Source organism: Lutjanus erythropterus, chromosome 9, assembly GCF_056507025.1.
Source record: "Lutjanus erythropterus isolate fLutEry1 chromosome 9, fLutEry1.hap2, whole genome shotgun sequence".
Lineage (NCBI taxonomy): Eukaryota > Metazoa > Chordata > Actinopteri > Lutjaniformes > Lutjanidae > Lutjanus > Lutjanus erythropterus.
The window spans coordinates 30981439-31008709 of NC_139325.1; the positions used below are offsets into that span (position 1 = coordinate 30981439).

At 37.7% G+C, this 27271-nt stretch overlaps 4 protein-coding genes across 5 annotated transcripts in view; 3 read left to right on the plus strand and 1 right to left on the minus strand.

The window, feature by feature from the left end:
* Positions 1-1544: 1544 nt before the first annotated feature.
* On the minus strand, positions 1545-12826 carry LOC146321817 (cytochrome P450 4B1-like). Its single transcript, XM_084727097.1, has 12 exons — positions 12554-12826; positions 10515-10659; positions 10313-10357; positions 10060-10187; positions 9789-9913; positions 8541-8695; positions 8308-8414; positions 6722-6912; positions 6497-6630; positions 5161-5225; positions 4552-4634; positions 1545-3305 (listed from the first exon to the last, which is right to left on the minus strand). Exons 1-12 carry the CDS (start codon positions 12743-12745, stop codon positions 3128-3130), a joined length of 1548 nt encoding a protein of 515 aa, XP_084583223.1. The 5' UTR covers positions 12746-12826; the 3' UTR covers positions 1545-3127.
* A 2353-nt stretch (positions 12827-15179) lies between these two features.
* Positions 15180-17050, plus strand: LOC146321818 (uncharacterized). The gene is made up of 4 exons (XM_084727098.1): positions 15180-15434; positions 15569-15883; positions 16338-16577; positions 16663-17050. The coding sequence occupies exons 1-4, from the start codon at positions 15353-15355 to the stop codon at positions 16926-16928; spliced, it is 903 nt and encodes a 300-aa protein (XP_084583224.1). The 5' UTR covers positions 15180-15352; the 3' UTR covers positions 16929-17050.
* A 2418-nt stretch (positions 17051-19468) lies between these two features.
* Positions 19469-22240, plus strand: med18 (mediator of RNA polymerase II transcription, subunit 18 homolog (yeast)). Of its 2 annotated transcripts, none has more exons than XM_084727099.1 (3): positions 19469-19710; positions 19891-19993; positions 21559-22240. In XM_084727099.1, exons 2-3 carry the CDS (start codon positions 19921-19923, stop codon positions 22113-22115), a joined length of 630 nt encoding a protein of 209 aa, XP_084583225.1. In that variant the 5' UTR covers positions 19469-19710; positions 19891-19920; the 3' UTR covers positions 22116-22240. The 2 variants fall into 2 exon arrangements, with proteins under 2 accessions (XP_084583225.1, XP_084583226.1); XM_084727100.1 differs by having other exon boundaries at positions 19469-19640; positions 19889-19993.
* A 1083-nt stretch (positions 22241-23323) lies between these two features.
* Positions 23324-27271, plus strand: part of LOC146321820 (forkhead box protein O6-like) — a 56429-nt gene continuing 52481 nt past the window's right edge. Inside the window, exon 1 of the mRNA XM_084727102.1 lies at positions 23324-24227. The gene's annotated coding sequence lies outside the window, so the exon portion shown is untranslated. The remainder of the gene's footprint in view (positions 24228-27271) is intronic.

A 27271-nucleotide genomic window follows, 5' to 3' on the forward strand; every position in this document is an offset into this window, starting at 1 on the left:
AAATATGCTGTTCATCATATGGACTGCCTGAAGAGGAAAGGTGCTATGGATGTGACCAAGGAACTGCCCCACAACTCACTGGACTGGACCAGCCACCAACATGAGAGATGCTGCTTATCATCGCTTATCCATCGTTTGATGGAAATCAATCAAAGACCATGAAGAGTGCTGGGATGTTCTGATGGACAAGGGACTAGAACTAATGACCACAGAAGACATCTCTATCGGACCACAAGGGGCAGCTGCAGCAGTAACTTTCCCAAACCACCTAAATCAATGGTTCCATGTCAAAGACCGCCTCATGTGACTTTGATGGTCGAACAAATAATGTTGGACCCATGGTCGCAAGGGTGCTAAAAGTGCAGCAATGGTTACCAGCTCAGAACCCCAATATTCATGTGTCAGATGACAGGCAGTGTCTCAGAAACTCATTCATCAAGACAGGTGATAAGGGTGACAGACCCCTAACACAGATGTCAGTCAGTCCCAGCACAGAACACCAAGAACTGCTACAAGTCCCACATTGTCTATGGTCAAAGCATAAGACAGATATAGGGCTCATAAAATCAGCTCAGCCAGACAAGATCAAAGTGAAACCAGATGTAAAACTACCATGTCAGATATAATATTCTCTCACAGAAAGAGCAATAAGACATCAAATCTGCTATTGATGGTCTACTTCTGAGTTCTGGTTGAAACCAACAGTCCAGTCACCAGTCTTTCCAATAAAGAAAGCTAACTCAGGACTATGGGCTAGTGCATGATCTAAGAATAGTAAATGCAGTACTTGAGGCAGATCTTCACACATTATTGTCAAACACTCCTCCAGGCACACAACGGTACACTGACATGGATTTGTGTTCAGCTTTCATTAGTGTTCCATTGCATCCTGACTCACAATATTTATTTGCTTTCACCTACAGAATGGATGTGACAACGGGACTTCCGGTAACACTTCTGACATCCCATCAGCTGCTGGACTCTAGGTTTAACTGCACCATCAGAGGGACAGCATAAAACTCACTAACTCGTTCTTGAAAGTACAAGAAGAGCTGTACAATGAACTGGTTGAGGCACAAAGATTTGTTGATGGATCCTATTTTAGAGGTGAGACAGGAAATCATGCTGGCTATGGTATAGCCAAGTTGAATGATGACGGTCAGACACTCTCTCAGCTAGCTGCAAAGAGGCTTGATCAACCTTCTTCAGCACAGCCTGCAGAAACAGCTAGCCTGGCCTGCACATTGGCAGAATGAAATAAAGTTAGCATCGACACAGAGAGTGCCTATGCTTATGGTGTCTGTCATAAGTTCGGAAAAATATGGAGGCAGAGAGGCTTCCAGAGAGCACATGGTATGCACATAACACATGGTGAAGCCATAGCATGTTTCTTAGCAGCCATTCACTTACCTCAAGCTCAAGTGATAATCAAATGCCCAGCCCACCAGAAAACAAATACTAATATTTGCAGGTGTAATCGCAATCGCAATGAGTGAATTGGACACTTTCCAGTGAATGCTTTAACAACTCTGCAGATATTTATGATGTGGGGCGGTTCCCTGGTAGATGTGTTATTACATGGCATCTGACCAATGACTCTACCTGGGTTGCAGATATACCTGGCAGAGCAGCCTATCATCTAGCTACAACATTTAGAACCATATACCAATTTAGAACCATGTAGAAATGGCACTGCTGGTACAAAGCATTACCCCCTTAGTGAACCATACTATTGACAAACAATACCCATTGCAGATATATGCAGACTATTAACTATATGTGATACACATGGCTTGTGGGACTGAATGATACAAAATTAAATATACAATGACTGTCAAGGTTTACAATGCTAATATGGTGTTATGACATGAAATATATTACAGTGACAACAACTTCAGCATGTTTATTAGTTTGAAAGTTAAGTAAAAATAGACTAGCAATGAACTGTTGAGTCCATTAAAATTAATATTGAAAAAATCCATCATGTATAGGAATAAAAAAAATTGATGCATCAAGGTGCATCGATAATTGATTTATAATGGCATGAAGGTCCTCTACTTGAATCAGATCAGATCATGAGGTGCCAGGAGATTCCCACCCCTAGAATACAGGCAGTTAATATCAGAGCAAGGGCAGTGCAGTCAAAAGTAATTAATTTTTTAAATGAATCATATTAGAAAATTAACACTCCCACAAAGACGAAAAGTCACAAGCACAGTTTGTAAACATGAAACACCTCGTTTCACTTTGACCTCAAACCCAGAATACGGTCTGTTACATAGTTCACTAGTTTGACAGTACTGTGCAAAGATACAGTTCCTATGTCTCCAGTCAGTGTCTACTGTACTCTGTTGCGTGTGAAAGATGTTAACACTCTACATGATCATTAAAACCTGCAACATCCAAACCTTTCTGTTTTCATTAACTTTTTATTTTGCTCTAAGTATGCTGGTATTTGTTACTGTGTTGCTATTCCATTTCTCCTGTATTCTTATGCTGCATGCTGTTAACTTTAAGATTAACACTTAATTGCCGATGGAAAATACTGTATGTTCAAAACATATTTTACTAATCCATACTCCACTGTGGGGAAAAAAACACATAAATGAAGGTGTTTTGTGATTGTGGAGACGTGTGTATGATTCGGCCAAATGCAGTGGTTGCTATCTTGTGCAGATGGACCTATTGCGCCAAACACTTTGTGCTTCGACCAGGTGTTAGCCGATCTAGGTTGCAAGTGGTTTACAATGTGCCATGCAGAAGATAGCAAGTACACCTGGCCATGCCTTCATTTTGCCTTCATTTTCAGACCTCCCATCCATGGCCTCACAGACTAGGCGCAAGTTTATTTGTTATCTTGCAGATGTGGCAACAATGGCGCATGGGTATAAGACAGGATCTTCTAAGTGCAAAATTATCTCATTAAAACCTGCACTGGTGCAAGAAAATGAGTATAAAATACAATACAAGTCAGTCACTAAATAAAACACACTTCAATCTCACTGCAATCCATCATTATTTCCAGGTGATTCTGTGTCAGTGTAAAGATTTAGTCAAATTTTACAAATGAAGATACTATACTCCATGCATTTTCCAGGTTGTCAGCATTTTCTGCAGATATTTCCCTCTATGCTTGTGGGTCTACAGGTTTGATCTTGATGTGGATGCCATTCAGTGAGCGAAGCACCAGTCTAGGAATAATCTTGGGTTTCCGAGTGGTGTCCTCTATCAGCTGGTATTTCTTCAGAGTTAGGGCTGTCACCACTTTCAGCTCATTCATGGCAAAGTTCTGACCAATGCAGTTTCTGAGGGAAACATAAAAATGAGCAACATATTAGGATTATGATGATAAATGCTTTTAAGCAATGCAAACTGCAACATGTCATCAGCACCAGAATTGTTATTATTTTTGAATGTGGGCTGACATGATATTGGAAGAGAGTGGACAGAAACTGAATAAAGTATGACTCAATGTAAGCTTGGCTGGCTCATTACATTGGATTTCACAGAGAATGTGTGTTGTTTGCTAAAGTAGGTCATGTAGAAGCATCGGTATTAAACTGAGATTGTTTCATAACCAGTTTAATACTACTTGTAGTAGGTTTAAGTGGTGATATCACAGTAAAAAAGACTCTGTTACAAGTAACAGTCATTCTCATTCAATGCTCATATAACATAAGGAAACAAAATGGTGAGATACAACCACAGTCTGCCAGCCACTGAGCAGCTCCACTGGAGCGGTTGGGGTTAAAGGCCTTGTTTAAGGGCAACTCAGTGGTCGTAATGAGGGAGGGGCAAGCGCTGCCTTTCACTTTCCCCACCCAGATTTATCCTGTGGGTTGAGGGATTGAATGAGTGACCTTCTGATCACAAGCTTGCTTTTCTAACCACCGCCAAACTGTGGCGTGGCACTTTGAAGACAGAGATCTTGGATTCAGGTGGGACATTCTCCCTCACAGAAACAGAGGCCTGTGCACTGAAGTGCAGCCCTCTTGCACCTGCAGCAATTTCTTCAACCGCTCTCACAACCACATCAAATCAGCTCGTAACAGGATTCTGATGCTGTCTTCACCCACCCCCAGTCAGTTGTTGATGGCAGACCAGGATCTGATAGCAATGTCTTCCTCCAGATGACTTCCATGTTGACCATACTACCTTTTTTCCATGAAGCAGTGGCCACCTTGTGGTAGCCTCCAGTGGCCTAAAGGTCTGAGAAGCGAGCTTGTCAGAGGTTCAGTCCTGAACTGGCAGGACTCTAACTCTCATACTCAATCATTACCTTGACCTTTGTCCATTTCAAGTTTTGGCAAAAGACCTTGACTTAGTATATCTTTCTAACATAGCATTCACAGAGTGTCTGGTTAAATATAAATACACACTAAAATCAGAAGTTTTCTAAAGTTTGTAAGCTTGATTACATATTAAATCTGGTTCTGTTCATTGCAACACTGAGTTCAACACATGTTTACTCTAACCCCAAATTAAACAGTTGTGTGACCCTCCTTCCCTAGAGGCAGTGACCTGGCCAAAAAGTATCAGGTGTTGACAAACCTTGGCCCAGCAGAGAAGGGCACAAATGCATGAGGAGACCTACTGGAGGCATTATCCGGTAGGAAACGCAGTGGGTCAAAGACCTATGTTGAGACAAGACAGAGAAAACACAAACCAGTGTGGCGTTAATCATCTGGGAGCTGGTCAGCTAACCAATCAGGGCAGAGAGGAGACTGGAGGAAGAAACACCAAAGTCTCACTGATTTTGCTCTGATGCTGACTTCTTTACTGGCAGGAGCAGAGCTCAGGGTGTATATGTCAAACTTCTGGGATTAAATGAAAATGCATTTTAAAGTGATTTTGTGAATATACAGAGAGGAGGGGGGAAAGAAGAGAGACAGGAGAGACAAAACATAAAAAACTGGCTTCTCTAGTGAATGCACACATGCATGCACAGTAAACACATGGTAAACTATTGCGTGCGTGCATGAAGCTCGTCTGAGAGGAGAGGTTTAGGAGAGGCTCCAACCGAAAATGATATCTCACATTCTGGAGATGAGACTCAACAATCAACTGTTTTTCTAGGTGTTCTACCTACTCCAGCTTTAATAATATACACTGCGAGCCTTCACTTCACGATGATTTGCTCAGAATGACACCTTGACTCACATCAGGGTTTTCCCAAACCGTTGCATTCCTGTGAATCCCATACACACTTATTCCAACAAGAGTACCTACAAATAAGAAGAAAAGTATGTGTTTTAGTTTAGGATTGTGCAGACTGGGCGCATGACAATTTGTATAGAAACAAATAGGTAAAATTTAACATATTTCAGTGAGAGGCATTATAGAGCTGCCACTAGTATTTATCAGTATAATGGGACTAAATGGCACTCAGCTTGTGGTGCTAAAAGCACCTAAAATATGCATTTGAAAAATTCAAAGCCAGTGTCTCTTTCCAGAAATCATGACCCGATTATTCAAGAAAATCCACAGACCTTGTTGTGAGCAGTTTCATGAACAAACTACTTTCTTTCTATTAGAAGATCAGTTTCTGCACAGCAGCGCAGCTGAGCAGACAAACATGGCATCTGGAGGATAGAGTTACAAGACTAAATACTAAAAAGAAAGAAAATACCTCAGTCCCAATGATAGAGATGATAAGATGATAACAAAAACTGTAGACTACTGACTGGTCAGAGTAATGTTTTGGTGTGAGTGTGTAACTTTAGCGAGCATGAGAGAGGGCGAGTGTCAAGACTGATTACTGTCTGTGGTGACAGAGAGTGATGGTTAATAAGCACTAACCGGAGGAAAAGGTGAGCAGCCAAGTTGTCAGTTTTGTAATAAATTAGCAGCGAGGGTGACAGTGTGGGTTTCAGTTTTGCACTGAATGAAAGCTGCAACTTCTCGTGACTGAAGCAGCATGCCTGAGTGTCTCATTGCTGTTCCCAGCTGTGGGTAAGGTGTCTCTGTATATGAGCATGTATCATGATGTATCAGCTCTGCCTACATTGAGGGAGTACTACAGTACAGGAGTACAGTCAGTTGAGCTGTTTTACACAAGTCTTATACAAATATAGCTGTAATACCATACAACCTGGTATAATGTCAGGAAGGCCTGAAGGAAAGAAAAAAAGACACGCACAAGCCTAGTGTGGATTGTCTTGAGGTCATGATTTCTGGATTAAGAGACACTGGTGTTGAATTCTATCTAAAATCTAAAATTATGCAACTCACACCAAAAAAGCCTAGTTGGAAAAAATACCACTACAAGCCAGGAGAAAAATATGTATTTTTGATTCTGGGGTGAACTATCCCTTTAAAGCTACCTGTGCTGTTTGTTGTGCAACATTGACTTTGTCAAACAAAAACTAAGGCCATAGATGCATCATGGAAAACCATTCTGAGACAAAGCCAACAAGTTAATATTTTACCGTTTACCAGTGGGGTCAAAGTTACTATGTTTGCAACAGTGTGCTGCCGTTTCTTTTTAACAACAAACCTGCTGGTACAGTCCTTCCATCAACAAAAGTCATGGGTTTTGTTGTTACTCTGGATATTCCTGGTACAGGAGGGTAAAGACGGAGGGATTCTTTTATGCACATTGTAGTGTATGGGATTTTACTGAGATCCTCCCTTAAAATAAGACACACAGTTAGTTGTTGATAAGACTTGAGTTGCACTGACTTGCACTGCATATGGCAATGTTTTCAGCAGGTAAACCTACCATTCCATGGTGTCCTTGCCAGCCAGGACTTGCATGATCTCATCCCTGCAAATCTTCTGGTGTTCTGGGTGGCAGGCCAGAGCGTAGAGAATGAAAGAGAGGCCACTGGCTGTGGTGTCATGGCCCTCAAACATAAAGGTGTCCACTTCTGCACGGATGTCTTCGTCTGACAGACCCTGCTGCTTCTCATCCTGAAGGTGAGATAAAAGATAGTCACTATTTGTAGAGCACTTTTTAAAAGAAAATACTGTAACAATGAAACCATTTTAAAAGAGGATAAAATGTAAAATAAAGATAATGGAAATCAGGTTGGTACTGAGTACTGGAAGTTACACAGATAACATAAGTATTTGCGCTCCTTCACAATGTCAAAAGGTGAGACACACTAGGATTATTGCTAAAATAGGTTTAGCCTGTTGTGATCATCACCAAATCCATTATTTTTTCATGTCCTGAGATGGCCTTGAAATATGGGAGAAACCTGGGAAAAACAGATGGCAGGCATGGTAGCTGATGGAAATTAGCTTGCATTTTCTAAAAGTGTGTGTGGTTTGCAATTTCTAAAAAAAAAAAAAAAGGGGTTCTCAAAGCATATGATTGAGGGCTGCACAAGAAAACCCATGAACATGACAAGTCTCATAATAAAATTTAATGTTAAATTCCTCAACACTAAATTCACCTGTTTGCAGATAAGGCAGATCATTTTATCTCTCCCCCGAGAACAGAGAAATGTCTAATATTAGCTAACAGCACTCACTTTGATGACAGAGCACAATGCTCACAACACTCGCAAGGTGCAACAAGTTGCCATGCAACCAATAGTTCAGCAAGTTGTCATGCCAAACCTGACAGGCACTTGTTAGGGGCGCAGTTTGACACAGTACACAAGTAGAGTAGAAAATGTAGGCTACTTGAGGTGAAAGTATTGATAATCCATGCATTTTATGTCAGATGCCGCAGAAAATGGGTCCATGGGCTGGAATTTGAGAACTCTCAACTTTTAGATGGACCTATGGTCAGCCTACTGAACATGGTGGAAAAACTTGCCGCCATTTCTAAGGCTAAATGTTGCACCTGGTCAAAGTATGTTTTTTTCTGAATTTGTTTTGGTGCTTTTTGTGCTTTTTGCAATTAATAGTACAGCTGAAGATATGACAGAAAAGAGGGGAAAGAGAGGGGGGAATGACAGACCACAAAGGGCAGCAGGTTGGAAATGTATCAGAGATGCAACAGGCTCTACCAATTGAGCTACCAGGGCGCCCCAAGGACAAGATGCTTAATGTTGGCCCTGTTATGTATATTGATTTTATTTAATTAACATTTGATAAAACTGTCTTATCTATTAATAAAATATTAAAATAGACAGGCTTATATGCCACCAAGAAAGCTAAGATGAGTGAGGCATCTTCACCCCAGGGATGTTTACAGTAATCAGCATTGTCCTATCTTGTCTTCATTAGCACCAGCACAAAGAGTCTTGCCTTACCTTAAGGCCTCTGACTCAAGACTGCCTCATAAAGCCGAGAGTAAGAATGTCTAATTTGATTAAATAAGTAGATTGGAGCTGATATCACCATACAACGTACTCTTGCCAAGACAAGGATATCCAGAAAGTCCAAGTTTCTCTTAGCCCGTATGTGGTCCAACTCCTTCTCATTCTTTAGTGCTTCTTTCCTCTTTCTTATGACTTCCTCTTCAAAAGACAAGATAATGGATAAGTATTTGCAGACTACTTCTTGAAATGTAAAAGCAAGATGTAAAACACTAGCCCGCATACACCAAAAACTCAATGCATGAATGGACTGTGCTCAGATCTTACCTGTATGACTGTGAGCCACCCTGCATGCTTTTCTGTGTCTGAAGCCGTGTGGGCTGAGGTTGTAAATTAGGTCACTGTGGTATGGAAACGTCCTGAACCTCAGGTTGATCAGATCAGCGAGTTCATACACTGCTTTGATGTATGCATTTGTTCCACTGAAATGAGAATGTAAGTAAACATTAAAAGCTATGTTTCCTACACTCGTGATTCAGAGAACTAAAGCAGAAAACAATTAAGAACATGGTGGGAAATGGTTTGTATGTATGTTTACATGTATGTCTGCAGATTAATGTAGACATATATCATGGATTTTACCAAATCATTTTTCTTTACTATTCATTCTACATCTCCTAACTGTCACTGCAGATTGTGGGTGTGTGTAAAGTCAAAGCTCAGGGAGGTGGGGTGTGTCAACTAATATTGGCTTTATTAATTTTTTTATGCATTAATTGTGTAGTATGAATGTTTGCCATATCTGTTCCATTCTGTGCAAATCCTGTCAATATTTGAGATAGCTGACAGTTTTCAATAAAATTATTTTTTTGAGCTACTGTTTAACTGCTTAACAACTGCGCTGTATTTGTGCTACTTCTTTAATTGTATCCTTTTTTTATCTTTCTGTCAGGGGAGCTATGCAGACACACACTCTAACTGATGCTCTTGTTTTATATATATTTTTACCAGGTATGGGGATGTTTTTCTTTTCTTTTTCTTTTTTTTCAAATATATATGTCATTAATTCACGCCAGCCTATAAGCGAGTCATATAAGCTGAGTCTAACTGGTCTGGTTGCTATGGCAACAACACAGCACTGTATTTTATACAGTTACTCTGCACTTAGACTTAACTGTGGATCAGTACTGTGATTTCTGTTACTTAATAATTGTTAACATAATGAAATACTGACATTTTGGTTATTTTTTTATGTACTATTAATTAACTATAATTATTTGTTTATATGACAGAATCAATATTCTAATGTCATGTTAGGATTTGTGATTTGTGACCTGTCATGTCCATATATGTCTGAAATTGAACTTTAAAAAAAGCTCGTTCCAACTGATAGAGAGGGGAGCTAAGCAAACACACACACGCTGCCAACTGATGTTCTTGTTTTCTACATATTTTTGCCAGACATAAAAACTAAAGTCGTGAGATCCAGCACTGCCTCCTGCCTCTTCATTCAAAATGCTAAGAACACAACGCAGAACACCATAGGCGAGGCACACCAGCCACATAGGGCCTCACCTCTCGGTCTGACAGTTGCTGTTGTGGCTGAAGGCGCACTTCAAGATGGTGTCTAGTGTCATGAGGCTCATGGGTCCAAACAATTCAAAGGACTCGTTGGTGTTTGCACAACTTTCCCATTTGTCCTGGCAATAGTGAGAGAACAGATGTGACATCTCTGCAGGAGATGGAAAAAACAAAAAACAAACTCCAAAGCTCTCCAGGCTTTTCACCATTATGGTCTCTATTTAATTATTATGAATTGTGATTTACAGAACTGTCATTCACATACCAACATAGTATTAGCAGAATCTGACATCAGTTTCACGTATGGTTTCAAAACATCATAATGGAAGCCCGGGGTCAACAGCCTTCTGTGCCGAAACCACTTCTGACCTTCTGACACCAGTAAGCCCTCCCCTGTACACAGAAACAGACAGTATGTGTGTAAGTGAGAAAATCAGCTTAACAAACAAGTCTGCAACAAGCAAAGACATGTGAATATAAGATAAGATATAAGACATAAGATAGTAAAGCAGTCTTACCAATCCAAGACTTCATAAACGCATATGCAAGATCATCTTTTGGCTCTGTTAGGAATCAAATCCAATAAAAACGTTGTTATACTGAACATTAGTTGTAAAATCAAAGTCAAAAGCCCCATAAAAGATTATGTAATTTATTGAACTGACTGCAATTATAATGGTGTAACTTTTCAGTCAAGATAAAAAATAATCATCCACACACCTGTTGTTGCCAATATGGTTTTCACGTAATCTGGATGATGAATGTTGAGGAAACAAATAAAAGGACCAAACCATAGTGGATAAGCATAAGGGTAATACTGCGCCCATTCCAATATCTTGTCAAGGTCGGTTCCATCTTGTTTAAACTGAAACAAAAAATCAAAACACAGGGAGCTTGACCAAAACCTTTCAATCCTGTGACCCGCATGCTTAGTCAACAGTGTATTTGCCTGAACTGTGATGTTTACCAACTGTGTGTCTCTATGAGATTAGCAAAACCACAAGTAAAAATACTCATTTACAACTTGCATTCAAAATTTGATTTATAGATAAAAGTCCATATAAGTATTATAAGAAAATTATATGTGACAACTTTTACTACTAAGTTTCTAATAATATGCAGTGAATGACAAAAAAAAAACAAACATACAAACTATATACATCAGATTTTTTAGAATCTGGCAACCAACAAGTTGCTCCTGTTACTGACCTATGTTCCATAGGTCAGTAACAGGAGCAACTTGTTGGTAAAGCCTTGATACACAAATACTTTACAAATCTTATTACAACTTGTAAACCCTTTCTGAAGCATGCCTTAGTATAAATTAAAATACTGTGAGTGGTACCTCAGGAGTAAAGTTCAGGTACCTTAAAACTGTACATTATAGCTAGTTACACAGATGCTATGTGTTGATGCATTTCTTCCTCTTGACTAGTAATCAGTGGTGGTATAGTGTAACTAAGTACATTTACTTAGCAGTGGAATTACCATATATGTAGGTTATGTGGCTACATTAGGGCCTGTGACCAACCAGGGCCCGTGTGCACGAGCTGCCATGACAGCATTACACAGAGGTGGGCCCTTCATATGACGTGCCATATTAAAAGACTACTTTTGGCCCTAACTTAATGCTGTTGCTTCCACTTGTTACCCACTTTTCTCCAGGGACATGCAAGGTACTTATAGTACTTATTCAGTCAAGGCACATACATAACGGTATTCACCAAATAAATAACACTACAATAACACAAAATAAGTTTAACATATATAAGCATATAGTTTATTGACTCATATATCTATGTCATATTTCTAAATTAAGTTAAAATAATGATTATGCTTTCACTTCTGTCATTAATTACTGACATTATGTTATATTATGTCTGACTGTGATGGTCAGGTTCCAGTTTCATAATGTTGCATTGGGGCTCAGTGCTGACTCATTACGCCACTGCATTTACTCAAGTATTGCGCTCTAAGTACGACATCTCTGAGGCAGTATTTTAGAGCTGCAACGATTAATCGACTAGGTGTCAACTATTGAGTTTATTGCCAAACAATTTGATAGTTGATTAATTGGTTTGAAAAAAAAAAAGAAACCCCAAATTCTCTTTATAAATTTGAATATTCACTGGTTTCTTCCTACATGACAGTAAACTGAATATCTTTGGGTAATGAACAAAACACAATTTCAACAATTTCAATTTTTTTTTCCAGTTATTTGAGAAAATAATCAACGATCGACAATAATTGTTGGTTACAGCCCTAAAATATTATACTAATATTGTACTCCATTATATTTGTCTGACAGCTTTAGTTACTAGATATTTTTCAGAATACAATTTTTCATACCTTTTGTCTCTTGTGAAAATCCTTGTATCCAAGGTTCAACATTTTTTCCATCCATTTTTTTTCTTATCAGTTTTTACTTGCCCCTGTACATACTGTCTTATTTATTAAGAGTTATCAAATAACAACAAAGACTAAAGTTCACTATTATATTTAACGCAACATACACATTCAGCAGTATTATTAATATTATTAATCCACAAATATCAGATATAATAGACAAACACTGACTTGCTTTAGGTGATAATACTTTGCACTTTTACTGAAAAATACTTTACTTAAGTAAAGTTTTGAATGCAGGACTTTGACTCGGAGTATTACCACCTGTAGTAATGTACTTTGTACACAGGCCACATGTAACAGTTACATAAAGTTGCTACTAAAATGTTACTGAGCGCTCATGACTGAATTACCTCTAAAACATGTCCAAAAAGCCAGTGCCCCGGTGGTCCTGGAAAAGGTTCAAATGCTTGAAACGCGTCTCTTCTTCTGGCAAACAAGGTGGTTAATTTATAGACGACGGCAACAAGACAGAGTAGAGCAAATAAGTGATGGACACGAAGCCAGCCCAGCTGAAGTTTCAAGAGAGCTTCAGGGAACTCCATTCTGGCGGTACCTGTGTCCCTCCACAGGACAGACTCTCTGCAGACAGCAGAAGGTGGTCCGCTTGATGGCAGACAATAAGACGCTGATAAACTCACAAGTACATGGGCATGGCGTAATCACCGGTGGGCGGAGAACCTAATCTGTCCATCAAATGATGACTTCATGTGCTGCTGCAAATAGCGGATTTTGGAGCATCCCTCATCCAACAAGGACATCCCTGCTTACAGCACATTATGTAGGTAACAGAATATGAATATTTAATGATCAAGGCTGGGTCAGATAACTTTGTGGTATAAATTACAGGGCAATTTGTGTAATTAATAAGGCTAATTTGGATTACAAAATTTATCTAATTTTAATACTTTTGGATTACTTCAAAATAAAACATTGAAAAGATTGCAATTTATTCAAAAATGTACAAATATTCCACAAATATTCTTTTTTTCTTCTTTTAAAATTGTCATATTTTAAAGATGTGAGAAAAAAAATGTAATTAAGTAATCAGTGACCAATGTAATTATAATCTAATTACACATTTTTCAAATGTAATCTGTGCTGAATATGGTGACTTTTTGTAATCTGATTATGTTACCCTAAATACATGTAATCTGCTGCTACCCAACCCTGTTAATGATAATAAAATTCTCTTTTGAGATATATGTAAATATAATCAACACAGTTTTGTCTAAACAAGTCCAGTGTGTAAGATTTATGGGGATTTGTTGGCAGAATATGGCAGAAATGGAATACAATACTTCTAAGTATGTTCTCATAAGTGTATAATTACCTGAAAATGAGGATCGTAGTGTGTACACAGCAAAAAGTCCAGGGTTGAATCAACTCCCACGGTTGATTTGAACACTTTTCAGGGTTTATATAGCTCCACACACAGTTATCCTAACACTTTCAAAATAACTAAACATTTAACACTCTGCCAGAGTTAATTCTGTAACTCACAAAACCGAGTTAAAGTAACACTATCAGATTAGACATGGGACTCTGCTCTGAGTTGTTGTTGTTGTTTTTTTGTTTTTTTTTTTAAATTATTTTGGTAGTGTTACTTTCACTTGTCACTAGTGTCAAGTTATCTACACTGTAAAAAATTTATTTATAGCCTTCTCACCCTTGCAGTCATTAATACAGTTGAATTAAAACACTGTACACAAACTTTCATCTGAAACACTGTATGAGCTTTGAATATCAAACAGTTTGTTATATTTAAACCCAGACATTTTTATTAGAAACTTTTCCTCACTTTGTAATTGTCTGACTGCATGATGATGGTGATCAAAATTTTCTGTGACAAGCTTGTTTGTCAATTAAAAAATGTGATCTTCAACCAAAGGTATATCATTTATTTGACAAAAGACTGGCATGCCTTCCTACTCTACAGTACACCATCAACGTTAACAAAAAAACTGAGAAAATATATTTTGACAAGATCATTTCAAGCATTTCATATTTAACATTCTCTGAGAGAAAACAATTGAATTGTCCCATACTCATTTTGTTTGAGGGTAAAGGTTTCCCAGTGCTAAGCAATGGCCATCTGATGCTCTGTGCTCCCTGACATTTGACTGGAGATTTTGGATTTGAGTTGACAGGTTGACACATTTCTTGTTGAGGTTTTTATTCAGCTTTGTGATTGCCCAGAGCAGATCCGGACACTTTATATGAGAAGTAACATGTGCTACTGATGCCCATAGCATGTTCAGTTTATGTTAAAAGTGTTTTAGAGAGGTGTTGATCCTCCGGTAATGGGTTCATAAAGACATACTGTCATTAAAACACTGAATTATTTTACTATTACAATGAAACATCAATTGTAAATAGACCACAATTTTTTAAATATACTAAGAGTTTAAAATGACCCAGATTTAAAACTTCTGAGCTCGACTCTAATGTTAAGATTTGTCCAGTTTCAAGAATGTGCAACAGGTCAAAATTAAAACTTTAAAGACCTCATGAATGAATGAGGCAGCAAATTAAAATAGTAAAGCATTAGTAAGCTTACATGTATGACTCACGTCTGATTCATATCGTTCGAGTTGTGTGTGTGTGTTCAAGTTTTCCATTGTTACACTTTCCAGGCATTGTGCTTGCTATCAGTGTCTGCTCACTTTTAACTTGATGAATCTCTGAACTTTCACGGTCTTAAAATAAACCTCTGGCTCAATAACCGAAGAGCACATGGACCCATGTGTTATGAAGTGAACTACACTAGTCTTTACAAGAAACAATTCAAATAATTTACAAATGATCTCATAGATATGTAAAAACAGTGAGAACAAACTGTTTGACCTTTACATGAGAAAAGGCACTTGTTACCTCTGCACAATCTGTATCTTGACACCTTTGCTAAAGCAAAAAGTTAAATAAATGCCACACAATCAGAAAAAAAGCGTGGGTGAAAGCCACGGTATATTTCCTCTGCATTGGCTGTTGGACCACTTCCGATGTGGCAACTCGAATTAACGCTTGTTACGCTCAAACGAAAACTTTCTGATGTGATGCAGAGTCTCTGATCTGTGTTTAGAAGAGCAGTAATGGTATAACCACCGAGGGGGTGCTTCTATCTGTTCAGTCTCGTCTTTATTTCTGCAGACATGAGGGCTTCAAGCACGATGCAAAAAGGCTTTATTTTTCTACTGATTATTTGGAACTCATCCCCATTTGCCTCAGGAAGCGGTAAGTAAATTGTGATATTGTACAGTTTAGTTTTAATTTTTGTAGTTACTGTTGTCTGGTAATTAATACGTCATTCATATTTTACATTTTCCAAGCTACTATTAGTCTATGACAGAAAACCTTTATTTTAACAGCCATAAATCGCCTTCAGTTCTCGCTGGGATGTCAAGCTGTGATACCTTGTCAACCTAACAGAAGTGGCAAGACAAAGACTTTAAAGTGGTTTTACAAGAAAGATGAACAAAGTCGCAGAATCCAGATATTTTCTCAAAATGACAACGGATTACCATTTTATGAGAACCACCTTCGTTCAAGAGTGAAGGTTCTGAGCAGTCGTTCCTTGGTCATTGAAAATCTAACAGAGGAGAATGAAGGCCTTTACTGGTGTGAAAATTGTTTTCAATACATTTGTCAGACAACACAGTCCGAAGTCACCAGTGTGAAGAAAGGTCAGAACAATTCTGAATGTCTTAATTTGTTGTTTACAGGTGAATGTATTAAAACTACTACAAGGAAATTTCATATTTTTTTTCATTATTTTGGAGGCCCCTCGGGACAAAAGCGGGGTAGTTTCCATCGCAAAATGACCACAAAATATAATGTCAAAAATACAATGATCTAAATAAAAGTCTCCACCTGTTTCTCTTGCTCTGGCTGTCATATTACTTACTGTACCTTTGGCTGAGAAAATGTTAACACAGGCTTGTCTGATTTCACCAAGAATCTTCTTCTTGTGTGCTTATGTAGCTCCTATAGAGGCATCAGTATTAAACTGAGACTGTTTCATAACCAGTTAAAAACTCCTTGTAGTAGGTTTAAGTACCCACTGTTTTGTGTGCCCTGTTCTTTATATTTTCCAAAGCTCATCCTCTAGTCAAACAAACAATACCTTTTCCCCCCTAGAAATACTGAAAGAAATGAATAAGACATTCTACGTGACTGCAGGCAGCAATTTTACTCATGCATGTCCAGGTGAACTGACTAACTTAAAATGGACTTTTGAATCTCACTCTGTGACTTCCAACAAGTCTATACACATTATAAATGCAGAAACAGCATCTGCTGGAAAATATATCTGCTGGACAAGTGGATGTGATGGACACTGGCATAAGCTGCTTACTATCAACTTGTGTGTAATTACAGGTGAGAAAATAACACACTCGCACAATGTCTTTTGTCAAAGTTCAACTGTTGAATTTAGATTCTTTTTTTTTTTGCCATTTTACAGTACACCACACTGAGGATCCATCTGTTTCTTGCACTGCGATGTGTGGCAGAGAATTCAGTATCATTAAACCAAACAGCACATTAAATGGGGAGACAGACACAGGGACAGTCCCTGTAGATCCACATGGGTTTTTAAATTGTACAACTACACAGCAGATGTTTGATGGATACAGTACCCTTAACAGCACCCATGGACTATCAAATGGTGTAAACAAAACAACAGGTGGGTGTTTTGCAGTACCCTTCTTTAACTCACGACCTGCATAAAAGGAATACCAATCTTTGTGTTTCTGTTTTTACAGGTACAGAGCCTGAATATCAGAATCTTATTTATGGAACATCTGCAGCCCTTACATGTCTTATTTTAATGACGCTTCTAATTTGCTACCTCAGACCAAGATTGCGGAAAGGTAATGGCACGCAGCTCTTTCGCTTATTGTATTTCCTGTTGATTGCTTGTTTGGTGGTCTGTGTTCTTGACACAGAAGTAGATGTTTGACATCTGTCCCACCTGATTCTGTTTTTGTGTCTATCTCTTTAAGTTGTTCCTTTTCACTTTTGTTGCCATGGCTGGACTGGCAGGGTAAGCATTATATGATGATGATAGCGCAATATAATATAGCAATTAACAAGCATGTGTGTTGTTTTGTTTGGGTGATGACATGTCTTACTTCTTACTGCAGGGGGATGAGGAGACCTCAGTGGTTTATTCATCAGTTGTCATCAAGACACCTGCAAAGACAAGAAAAAAACATATGACTGACAGTGAATGTGTGTATAGTGAGATAAATGTTTAGAGAACAAGTCCCAAATTATAATAGTTCCCTGTCATGATAAAATTAGTTGTGTTTCATGAGAAATGTGTTCGTGGCTTCACCCACGCATGTCTGAAGGGAAATTTTGAAGCATGGGATCTTTTTTGATTAGGAGGTTTCCTAAGTGAGTGAAGTGACCCGTGACAATAGCTGACAGAATTATCTACACAATAATAAATTATTTTATAAGGCTATTCTCCTTTTTTCCTTTAGCCAGTCAAACGGGAAAATCCTTTCTGAAGAATCAAGACTATAATTCATGTGTTTCATTCCAAAATACTTATAGTTGTCCAGAGGATTTTAGTTAGAAAACTTTGGGTTTGATACTTGATGTTTTATGTATATTTAACTATATTACTTGTGTTTACTATGTTTAGATAGTCATACATATTCTGCAATCTTTAAACACTGTACATCCTTGTAAAATATAGTGATGTATATTATGAAAATAGCCACAGTCTGACAGAATCCATTTACCCTATTTATTTAATTAACTCACTTATATTATATACTGCTCCACATTCTTCTGAGTAATTTATTTTGCTGTATTTACTGTATGTATATATTTTTTTTGCTATATTTAATACTTGAATATACTTGCTTTTAACTTGTAATGTTTGTTGCTATTGTTGATTGTTGTCATCTTCTTTTTTCTTAACTCTGACACCTGCCAAAGGCAAATTTCTAGCACACCTGTTTGGTGATTACAGTGATTCTGATTTTATAGTTACAGTATATACAGAGAAGTATACTAATACATCTGTGCACATGCTATATTTATGTATAGTTCTGGGGTATTGTAATTCGCTTAAGTCACAGTAAGAAGGCTGCATGGTCAACATGGAAATCACTCCCAGAACTAACAGGTTCACTAGTGATGCTGGCGAATGGACCAAAGGAGATCCCAGATGATGCAAAAATATAACTGAGAAGTGTGTCATATCAGCAAAAAACAAAAATGGGAAAAAGAATTAGAAATTGATATATCAGCAGAGGACTGGAAAGGCTCCATAAATGGAAATTTTAAGACATCACAATCTAAACACTGGGGGGAATTTTCTTGGAAAGTGAGCATGAGGTATTTTATTACACCCTGCAAATATGGTAATTGTTACCCCCTAGGGATCAGCTGTTGGAGAGGATGTGGACAAGCAAAAGCAAATTATACACATACATTTTTTAAGTGTCCAGTGTTAACACTCCTCTGGGAAGTGGTTGAGAAAACCTTAATGAAGATCTTTTTAGTTAAATAAACATCTGAAACCAGAAAATTATTTGGGTATTAATTTGCTGGGGATAATAAAAACCACCGACATTTCATCTCTTTAACAGACTGGGTGAGACAGCCACGAGGCAGCAGACGAGGACATAGAAACCACAAAATCCACTTAAACTAAACTTATGGTTAACAACAATAGAACAAATTTTAGAAGCAGAAAAATATGCATGTAGTCTACGATTAGAGATGACTTACAAAAAAAATAATGAAATATACTCTAAATTCTTTTTTGTATTAAGTATTTCTTATTATTGTTACTCTTTTGTGGTTGTCGGGTTGAGTTTGTTTTAATTTTTGTACTTTAATTTATCTAATTTATATAAAAATCTACAATTTTGCAATGTTCATGAAATACATAGCTAGCTCTAACTGTCTGGAATGATGAACTGTTAATCGTTGCAATAAAGTGATAAAAGAAAAGAAAGAAACTTCACTTCAACTTTGAATGCGGCAACTTAAACTGGGTTGGTGTCACTTTTTCCGTCACCGGCTACAAAGAAAAATAACTCCTCCAGTAGGTGGCTGTAATGAGCTTCAAAGTTGGGTGAAAACTGCTGCGAGAAGCAGAGGGAGAAAAGAAAGATGCTTTCATTCACTGTCGCCGGCTGTATTAATTCTCTGTGACAACTAGCTCTAATCTAGCAGATTAGATATTTTTCTTTTAATCGATTCTTTGTTTTCACAGATAGATATTTGTCATCTCATTCAAAGCTTAGCACAGTAACTTGGGTACAACAGCTTACATTGTGGCTAATTGAACTTAGCTAGCTGCTAGCTAGCTAGCTGTGCAGCTACCAGCGGTGTGTCGATTGAACAAACCAGTGAGGCCTTCCGGATCCTCGGTCTTTCCTGGAGAGACTCATGCGAAGACGAACACAACAAAGAAGTTAACAGCTACATTTATTGTCCGGGCATTCTTCTGTTAAAAAAAAAGAAAACTCGACTACCGCTGCGAGTGAGTTAACGATAGCGATAACTATCCTTATGACTATGACTATGCTATATGAATTAGTCTAGCTAGCGATCTCGGGCAGGTTGCTAGGTGACGTGTTAAAAGTTGCTAACGGTCAAATGAAGACTTGCATAGTACGCCACTGATATGTATTAGATAGCTAATCCTGTTCTTTTCCTACAGATTCAGAAACAACTTGCTAGCTGAGAAAAGATGGAAGCTCCACCAGTTACAGTGATGCCTGTCACCGGGGGCACAATTAATATGATGGAGTACCTGCTGCAAGGTAAGCTGTGTCAGAAACATTCACAGCTGCGGACAGAGGATGAGACCTCTCAATAAACTGTTAAGCTAACTATCCACAAAGGTGATACACATGGCCTGTAGGACTGAATGATCCAAATAATATAGGCAATGAGTAGCGAGGTTTTCAATGCTGCTATGGTGTTACGAGATGAAAAATATCAACACTTTAAGGATGTGTATTAGCTGAAAAGTTATGTCAAAATAGATCCTAAATCATAATGTCTTATTTTTAAGCTAATTGCCATATTATATTCTGCATTAAAAAGGAAAATATCCACTTCTGAAAACAGTAACGTATATAGACTATGGCCGCAACTATCGATTGCTTTTATTAATCTGTCAATAATTTTCTCGATTAATCCGTTAGTTGTTTGGTCAATAAAATTGGCCTGCATGATTTGGTGAAAAAGATAGTATTGTGATTATTTTGACTCTGATTGTGATTGTAATATGCGATAGGATTAATTAGAATAATTACTTGTGCATTACAGTTTCATGTTCACTGAAAAAACCCCCCACAGAATTGTAAAATCCTGATGATATGATATTTATTGAGGTCTGTACCAGAGTAACATGTTGTCTTTCATCTGGTAAGGGAACATCATCCTCATCAAAAAATGTGACTCATATTGTAAGTTTATCAAAAGAATCAAAACATTTTTTTTTGCATATTGTTCTGCCCTGATTTATATCGAAACTAGACATATAAATGTTTGTTGTTGTGCAGCCCAGATCATCTGCCTACACGGAATCTGCGCCCCCAGAATTGCAATGACACCTCTGTAGATTTTCCACAGATTTGAACGAATAGAGATACAGCTTGTAAATCTCAGAACATTATCAAGCACCTCCCTAGGTATTTATTTATATATTTGTTTGTTTATGAGTTGAAGTGATAATTGTCGGGAGGAGAATGATTAATACTGATAATAAAAATTTAGTTTTGCTCTCTCTGCTACGGATAAGAGAAGAAAAACTTTATTAATCCTATGGGAAATTCTGTCATATTGCTCAAAAAACTACAGAAAAAAAGAGTAACAGTAATAGAGTATTAAATATAAAGTGTATAAGGAGTCAGGGCACAAAACAGTATCTAATAGAATAATAAAAGCCGAATAATAGAGGTTAAGTTCAAAAGTAAGCTAAAATAGAAAAAGTAGTATTGACTATTACATTGAAAAGTAATATTGGCAGTGATCTTGAGAACTAATTAAAAGTTAAATTGCTCCACATTGAACCTAGCATTTTAGTAACAGTGTGTCCTGCATTTTATAGTGGTTGACTTTTCCAACACATATTCACACTCTCTTTTGAACTAAATCTCAGATTTTATTTTAGGATTTAATGTATTGTGTACTTATCAAAAACAATATTTGTGTGCTTAAATAAATATTGTCTATCACATCAAAAGCAAAGAAACATTCCACTAAACTCTGCTGATTTTCATTCTAGGTCACCACTTTGGGCCTGATCATCACACTACAATGTTAACATATCATTTTATTCATATTTCTGCTTCTTTCCCTCTGCCCTTTATTGATTCAGGCAGTGTGTTGGACCAGGCCCTGGAGAGCCTCTTGCATCGCCTTCGAGGTCTGTGTGACAACATGGAACCTGAGACCTTTACAGATCATGAACTGGTTTATCTCTTGAAAGGCCAACAAGGAAACCCTTTTATTCTGCGTGCCCGTCGCTCCCTCTCCCACCCCACATCTCCATGGCACCTACGCTATCTGGGGCAACCTGAAGTGGGAGACAAGAGCCGCCATGCCCTGGTACGCAACTGTGTTGACGTGGCTGCCTCTCACAGCTTGCCGGAGTTCCTCAATGAGATGGGCTTCCGCATGGACCACGAGTTTGTGGCCAATGGACACATATTCCGCAAAGGCGCTATGAAAATTGTGGTTAGCAAGCTGTCACGCATCCTTGTACCGGGGAACACAGAGAACACAGAACGTCTGTCGCTTTCATACCTGGTCGAGCTGAGTGTGTTGGCCCCTGCTGGCCAGGACACTGTGTCAGAGGACATGCGCAACTTTGCTGAGCAACTCAAACCCCTGGTTCACCTGGAAAAGATTGACCCTAGCAAACAAAGACACTGAATGACTTCATTGAGAGAGTCAACTCATCTCTGACTACCATGGCCAAATTAGAACTCCTATTTTTCATTTTTCTGTACGATATATCTGGTTTACAAAAAATTAAAATACAGGATAACTTTGACACAGTGTTTACACTTTTGTTCAGTTAATTATGTGAACTGGAAAATGACTTTACACAACAGATGTTACTGCATTCAGTCAATTTCGACCAAACTGTGGTCTCAGAGGATTTGACAGAAAGCTAAGCAGTGTTCCTCAGAAAAATGCATTTTAGCCCCTTAAAAAAAGTTTACCCTATATTAAGAAAATTTTCACCACTTTACTTTACAGCCAGACAACCTTTTCCCACAGGAAACTGTTGTTACATTATGCAAAATATCGATCTCTCCAAACTAGCTAAACTTAGATCAGATAAATCAGTAATTTTACCTCCCATAACATGGAAGTTGCTGGTCTACTGCTGCCTATATCTGTGTGTTTTTGTTTTAGTGTGACTTTGGTGTTGTAAAAAGATAATCTAGATTCACTGAAGTCACACTATAACACAAACAAGCAGACTGAGGAATTGGTAGACCAGCATCTCCTCTGCCCCTCTCTCCTTCTCCAAACTGGGGGTGTGCCAAACAGCATCTCTTGTAGGTAATTGACTGATTATCATCTAAGTAAGTATATGCAAGTACTCAACAGCCCCTTATCAAATAATCTGATCTGTCCCTTTAATACCATGCATTTGAGTCTCTTTGCTAGATCATTAAAGTTTTTACATTTGCAGTCTGTCCATAATAGTGCTCCTGCATAAAAATACTTCCCTGCACAGTGGAGTTGTCTTTACAAAAGAAAAAAAAAGAATGGAATAAATACAAGAAATATAAGAAGCCAGTGCCTGCATTAGGTTTAAAGTGTAAAAGACATTAAATATACATTAAATATTGCTTTAAAAACACCCTCCTGACAAGTGACATTTGCTATAGTGATAGATCTTTACAACATGAAATATAGTTCCTAGTGTAAGTCTTGGAATTTTAATTTAAGAGAAGTTCTTAATTATTCCTTCTATATGGCCAGAACTTTTAAGAGAAGTTCTTAATTATTCCTTCTATATGGCAGGATTAACACCTTAAAAACAATGTTCTACATAATTTTGTACTAGTTAACTATAGTACCTGTTCCCAGAGTGTGAAGTATGTCACACAAGTGTCAGTGTTACTTTTATAAAGTTGCATTAACTTAAGTCTAGTGACCTGTCTCGTTAAAAAAAATTATGCACTGCTAGGAGTAATAAGTTAAAATTGTTTCTGTCAATATCACTTTCTTATAATATGGGCAAGTGAAGGTTCATTATGGACATACATTAGAAATTAAATTGCATTCATAATGGTCTTAAATTTAACATGTTGAAACCTGCAGTAACCCTGTTAAAGCTATTAGAGGTTTTTATGTGTTATGTTGTATATATGTGGAGTCTACAGCTCCTCGTGAACGTGATCATTTCCCCCCACTAGGGGTCTCTCTTGCTCTTCTTGTGATTGGCTCTCTTGCCAGTTGAATGCTACCTCAGATCATCTACAGGAGCTGTGGTTGCCATGGAAATAATTAGCTGTGAGATCTGCACATCTTTTCCCCCCACTCTAATTAGCTTTCTCAATTGCTTAATGATACATAGACCTGTGAAAGCCTTTCTTTCTTCCCTTCAACAAAAGCATTGATTTTCCCTCTCTTCCCCTCTCATTTCTACTGTTAACCCATTAGTGCCTCTTTCATGGGAACTTGAGCTGGGACTATTACACATGAAAGCACTACAGCTGCCTCAGGTTCTTTGCTCCTCATGCTGAATTCCAAAATGGCCTGTATACTAGTGTGTCAACATTATGGCCAATCTGCTGCGGAGACTGAAGTAACTAATGCACATCCTGTCAGTTATGGTAATAATGTGGGCTATAAGACATGAGTGCTTCTAATAATACCCCTCCAGTAAGATGCATTTGCAGGGGCTGCAATGTAAAGTGACCGTGTGCATGTCTGAAGGGAGAGCTCGAGGGCAGATGGCTGTCTCTACATGTTGACCTACCTGCATATCAAGGCTGATGAGGACAAGCTCGCTGAGGTGGAAAGGTGAGATGACATTGCATCCACAAACATTTGGTGCACCTTGAATACCACTGTTTGGATGTACTGTACGTTATATTGATAAGGGATTCCTCTCATTTGTCTGGTTTGAAGGCGAATCTGATCTGTGCTCAAATTAGGGCTGCACAATTAATCTAATCGCAATATGACCAGGTGCAATATTCCAATTGCAGAAGCTGCAATTTTTTGATAAAGAAAAAATATGTGACAAAGCAGCATTATAATGAAGTACTGCAGTGCTGCAGAGATTCCCTGACATAGAAATCCTGTTCTCCAAATATGAGAAAACATGTTTGTTTGGTACATCATAATGATTTTTTTTCTATTCAGAATGAAAATTATGACGAAAAAAATGACCATTCCCACCAGCAGATGAATTGAAGGAGGGTGCCATCCCCCTTGTTTGCAAACTGAGTCCTAAAAAGATGCTTATTAGCATTATTATGTTTTAATAAGACTGTAAGTTTATGGACTGTTAAACTGCTCTGTATGTTATTTATTTTTTAAATGCGTTATTAAGATTAATATATACTTTATTACACACTTATAAGCGTTTAACTATGCAGTTTGCAGCTACTGGATCTAAAGTGACAATGTCTTATTAAGACATTAATATTATGTGTTGATAGGACTATAAAAGTTTATAGACTATTAAACAAGTTTGTAGGCAGTTTATAGACTGTTAAACCTTTTTGTTGCATTATTAAGGTTAATACATACTTTATTATGCACTTATTAACAGTTAACTATGAATTTTGCAGCTACTGGATCTAAAGCAAGAACTACGTTAGAATCAGTACAATTTGTCCGAGCTGTTCGTAAACGCACCAGAGAGACACCAGGACGTCAAAGACGGATGTTTTGGGTTGGCAAAGCATCCCAAGCACAGCAAAATAATGAGAAAAATAAGGAAATACAAGTAGAGGGCAGAGGCTCCGCAGATACAGTCACCACCGCACAGTGGGTGGCGTCTAGTCTGACTTGTGGGATATAAATGAAGATTGAAAGCGATTATGTTTATGTGAGTCTATACATTATTTTTTAAAGTGTATGTTGCCTAGTATATATTTGAAGCTACTACAGGAGTTTTTATCTGGTTATGAAACAGTCTGATTTTAATTTTGATGCCTCTGTATGACCTACATAAGCAAATGAGACCATCCACTAGAAGACTGGCTTGATGAAACAAGCCCCTTCACATTTTCCCAGGCAAAGTAATATGTTAGCCACTTACAAAAGAAGCAGGAGGAGATTTTTAATTGTATCGTTTAATTTTTTACATTACATTTTGTAGTTATTACAATGAAAAAAAAATCTGCTTTTATCCACAGGCGCCACCAAAATAAGGAAAATATCAAAGTTCCTTCTAGTAGCTTCAAAAGAACTGTTGATCTCATCACTTGGGTGCTCCCATTAGGCCATCCCCTCTGTTAAAAATTAACAAATCACCAACTGATTCCCACCAGTCATGAATCATATTGCATTCTCACTATCTGTCAAAATAATCACTTTTTTTTTTTTCTTTTTTAATAATCGTGCATCCTTAGCTCAAATGGAACCCAATTTTATAGTTAGCTACTTAATCCACAAAGTTGCCTGTCAATGAGAGCAGTTTATCTGATGGAGACAGTTTTATGTTCCAACAACCAGAAGCAGACTACTGGCCCTTAGGACTAAAGCATGATGTTTCAGCTCTGAGTGAATTATGTATTAAAGAGGCAGATGCCTCCTTGCCCAAGGCTTTATGTGTCCAGCATGGATACACTACAGTATGCTGGCTTTCTTCCACTTAAACTTGTGTTTAGCACAGTGCTCTTTGGTGATGAGCTGGACTCCCACTGCACCTCCACTCTGCATTGCCTGGAGAACAGAGGCATAGCTAGGCTAATCAGTGTCTTGGCATCAGGCCTGCTTGGCTATTGTGGATGTAGCCAACCACTGACTTACACAAGTGAGGGATTTAACTTGTTGCCAGAGGCAATATGATATTCTGTGTGGTTTATTTTGAGAAATTAAGACTAGAGTGACACCCTCTTCCGATACATACATGCACAAACGGTGATGAGTCTATGAATATGGGTTTCATGAGGGGTTAATGTTACAGTATGTGCAGATCATGCAAGAATTTAGATATTTGGTTCACCTATCCATGATTTTTATTTTATTAATTTATAGAGCTGGAACTAGTGAGTAACTGCATAATGTTTAGTCTACCGATTATTGTCACAATTAATCGTTTTGTCTAAAAAATGTTGATAACAATTTTCTTGTGCCCAAAGTGACATATTCAGTTTGTGTCTTTTCTCCGATCCAACAGTCCAAAACCCAGAGACTCTTCATTTACTATCATATATGACAAAGAAAATCAGCAAATCCTCACATTTAGGAAGTTGGACCCAAGAAAATGTTTGAAATTTTTGCTTGAAATTTTATTGAAACAATTCATCTATTGTGAAAACAGTCGGCAAACAATTTTGTTTTGATTAGCTAATTGCTGCTGCTCTATTATTTTATCATTTGGTTTATTGGGAAATTTTGAATGATTCAATTCAGCCCTGTCCTCAAATTGCTTGTTTTTTTATAATTGACACAAAAAATCCTGTGGCTTTAGTTGGAAAAGAACTAGTAATTTGTAATTTCATGACACAGACACAGACACTATTCATTTTCAACATATGTACTTACCACAGCTGCAACAAAACATTATTTTCATAATCAGTTAGTCTACCTTTTATGTTTTTTTTTTTTTTTTTTTTTTTTTTTTTTAGGTTTTTATGAATATGCCTTTTTCAAGTTCCCACAGCCCAAGATGACATGTTCAAATTGCATGTTGTTCCCCCCCACAACATCACCAGACAGGGAAGAATAATACTAACAACAGAAAAATAGAAGAAAAATTACCATAAAATAAATAATAAAAGATAAATAAAGACACATATTGTTTTCTAACAAAACCTTAAGATATTTCATTTAAAATTATATAAATCAGAGAAAAGCAGCAAATCCTGACAAAAGCTTGATATCAAAAC

Bases quoted from the DNA above. Each gene is read 5' to 3' on its own strand.
- LOC146321817 (XM_084727097.1), bottom strand. From the start codon at position 12,745: ATGGAGTTCCCTGAAGCTCTCTTGAAACTTCAGCTGGGCTGGCTTCGT. The intron at 8,696-9,788 runs GTGAGGCCCTAT...TTCTCATTTCAG, and splicing joins AGCAACTGTCAGACCGAGAG to TGGAACAAATGCATACATCA. The intron at 6,631-6,721 runs GTAGGTTTACCT...TCTTATTTTAAG, and splicing joins GGCAAGGACACCATGGAATG to GGAGGATCTCAGTAAAATCC.
- LOC146321818 (XM_084727098.1), top strand. From the start codon at position 15,353: ATGAGGGCTTCAAGCACGATGCAAAAAGGCTTTATTTTTCTACTGATT. The intron at 15,884-16,337 runs GTCAGAACAATT...TTTCCCCCCTAG, and splicing joins AGTCACCAGTGTGAAGAAAG to AAATACTGAAAGAAATGAAT. The intron at 16,578-16,662 runs GTGAGAAAATAA...GCCATTTTACAG, and splicing joins CAACTTGTGTGTAATTACAG to TACACCACACTGAGGATCCA.
- med18 (XM_084727099.1), top strand. From the start codon at position 19,921: ATGGAAGCTCCACCAGTTACAGTGATGCCTGTCACCGGGGGCACAATT. The intron at 19,994-21,558 runs GTAAGCTGTGTC...TTATTGATTCAG, and splicing joins GATGGAGTACCTGCTGCAAG to GCAGTGTGTTGGACCAGGCC.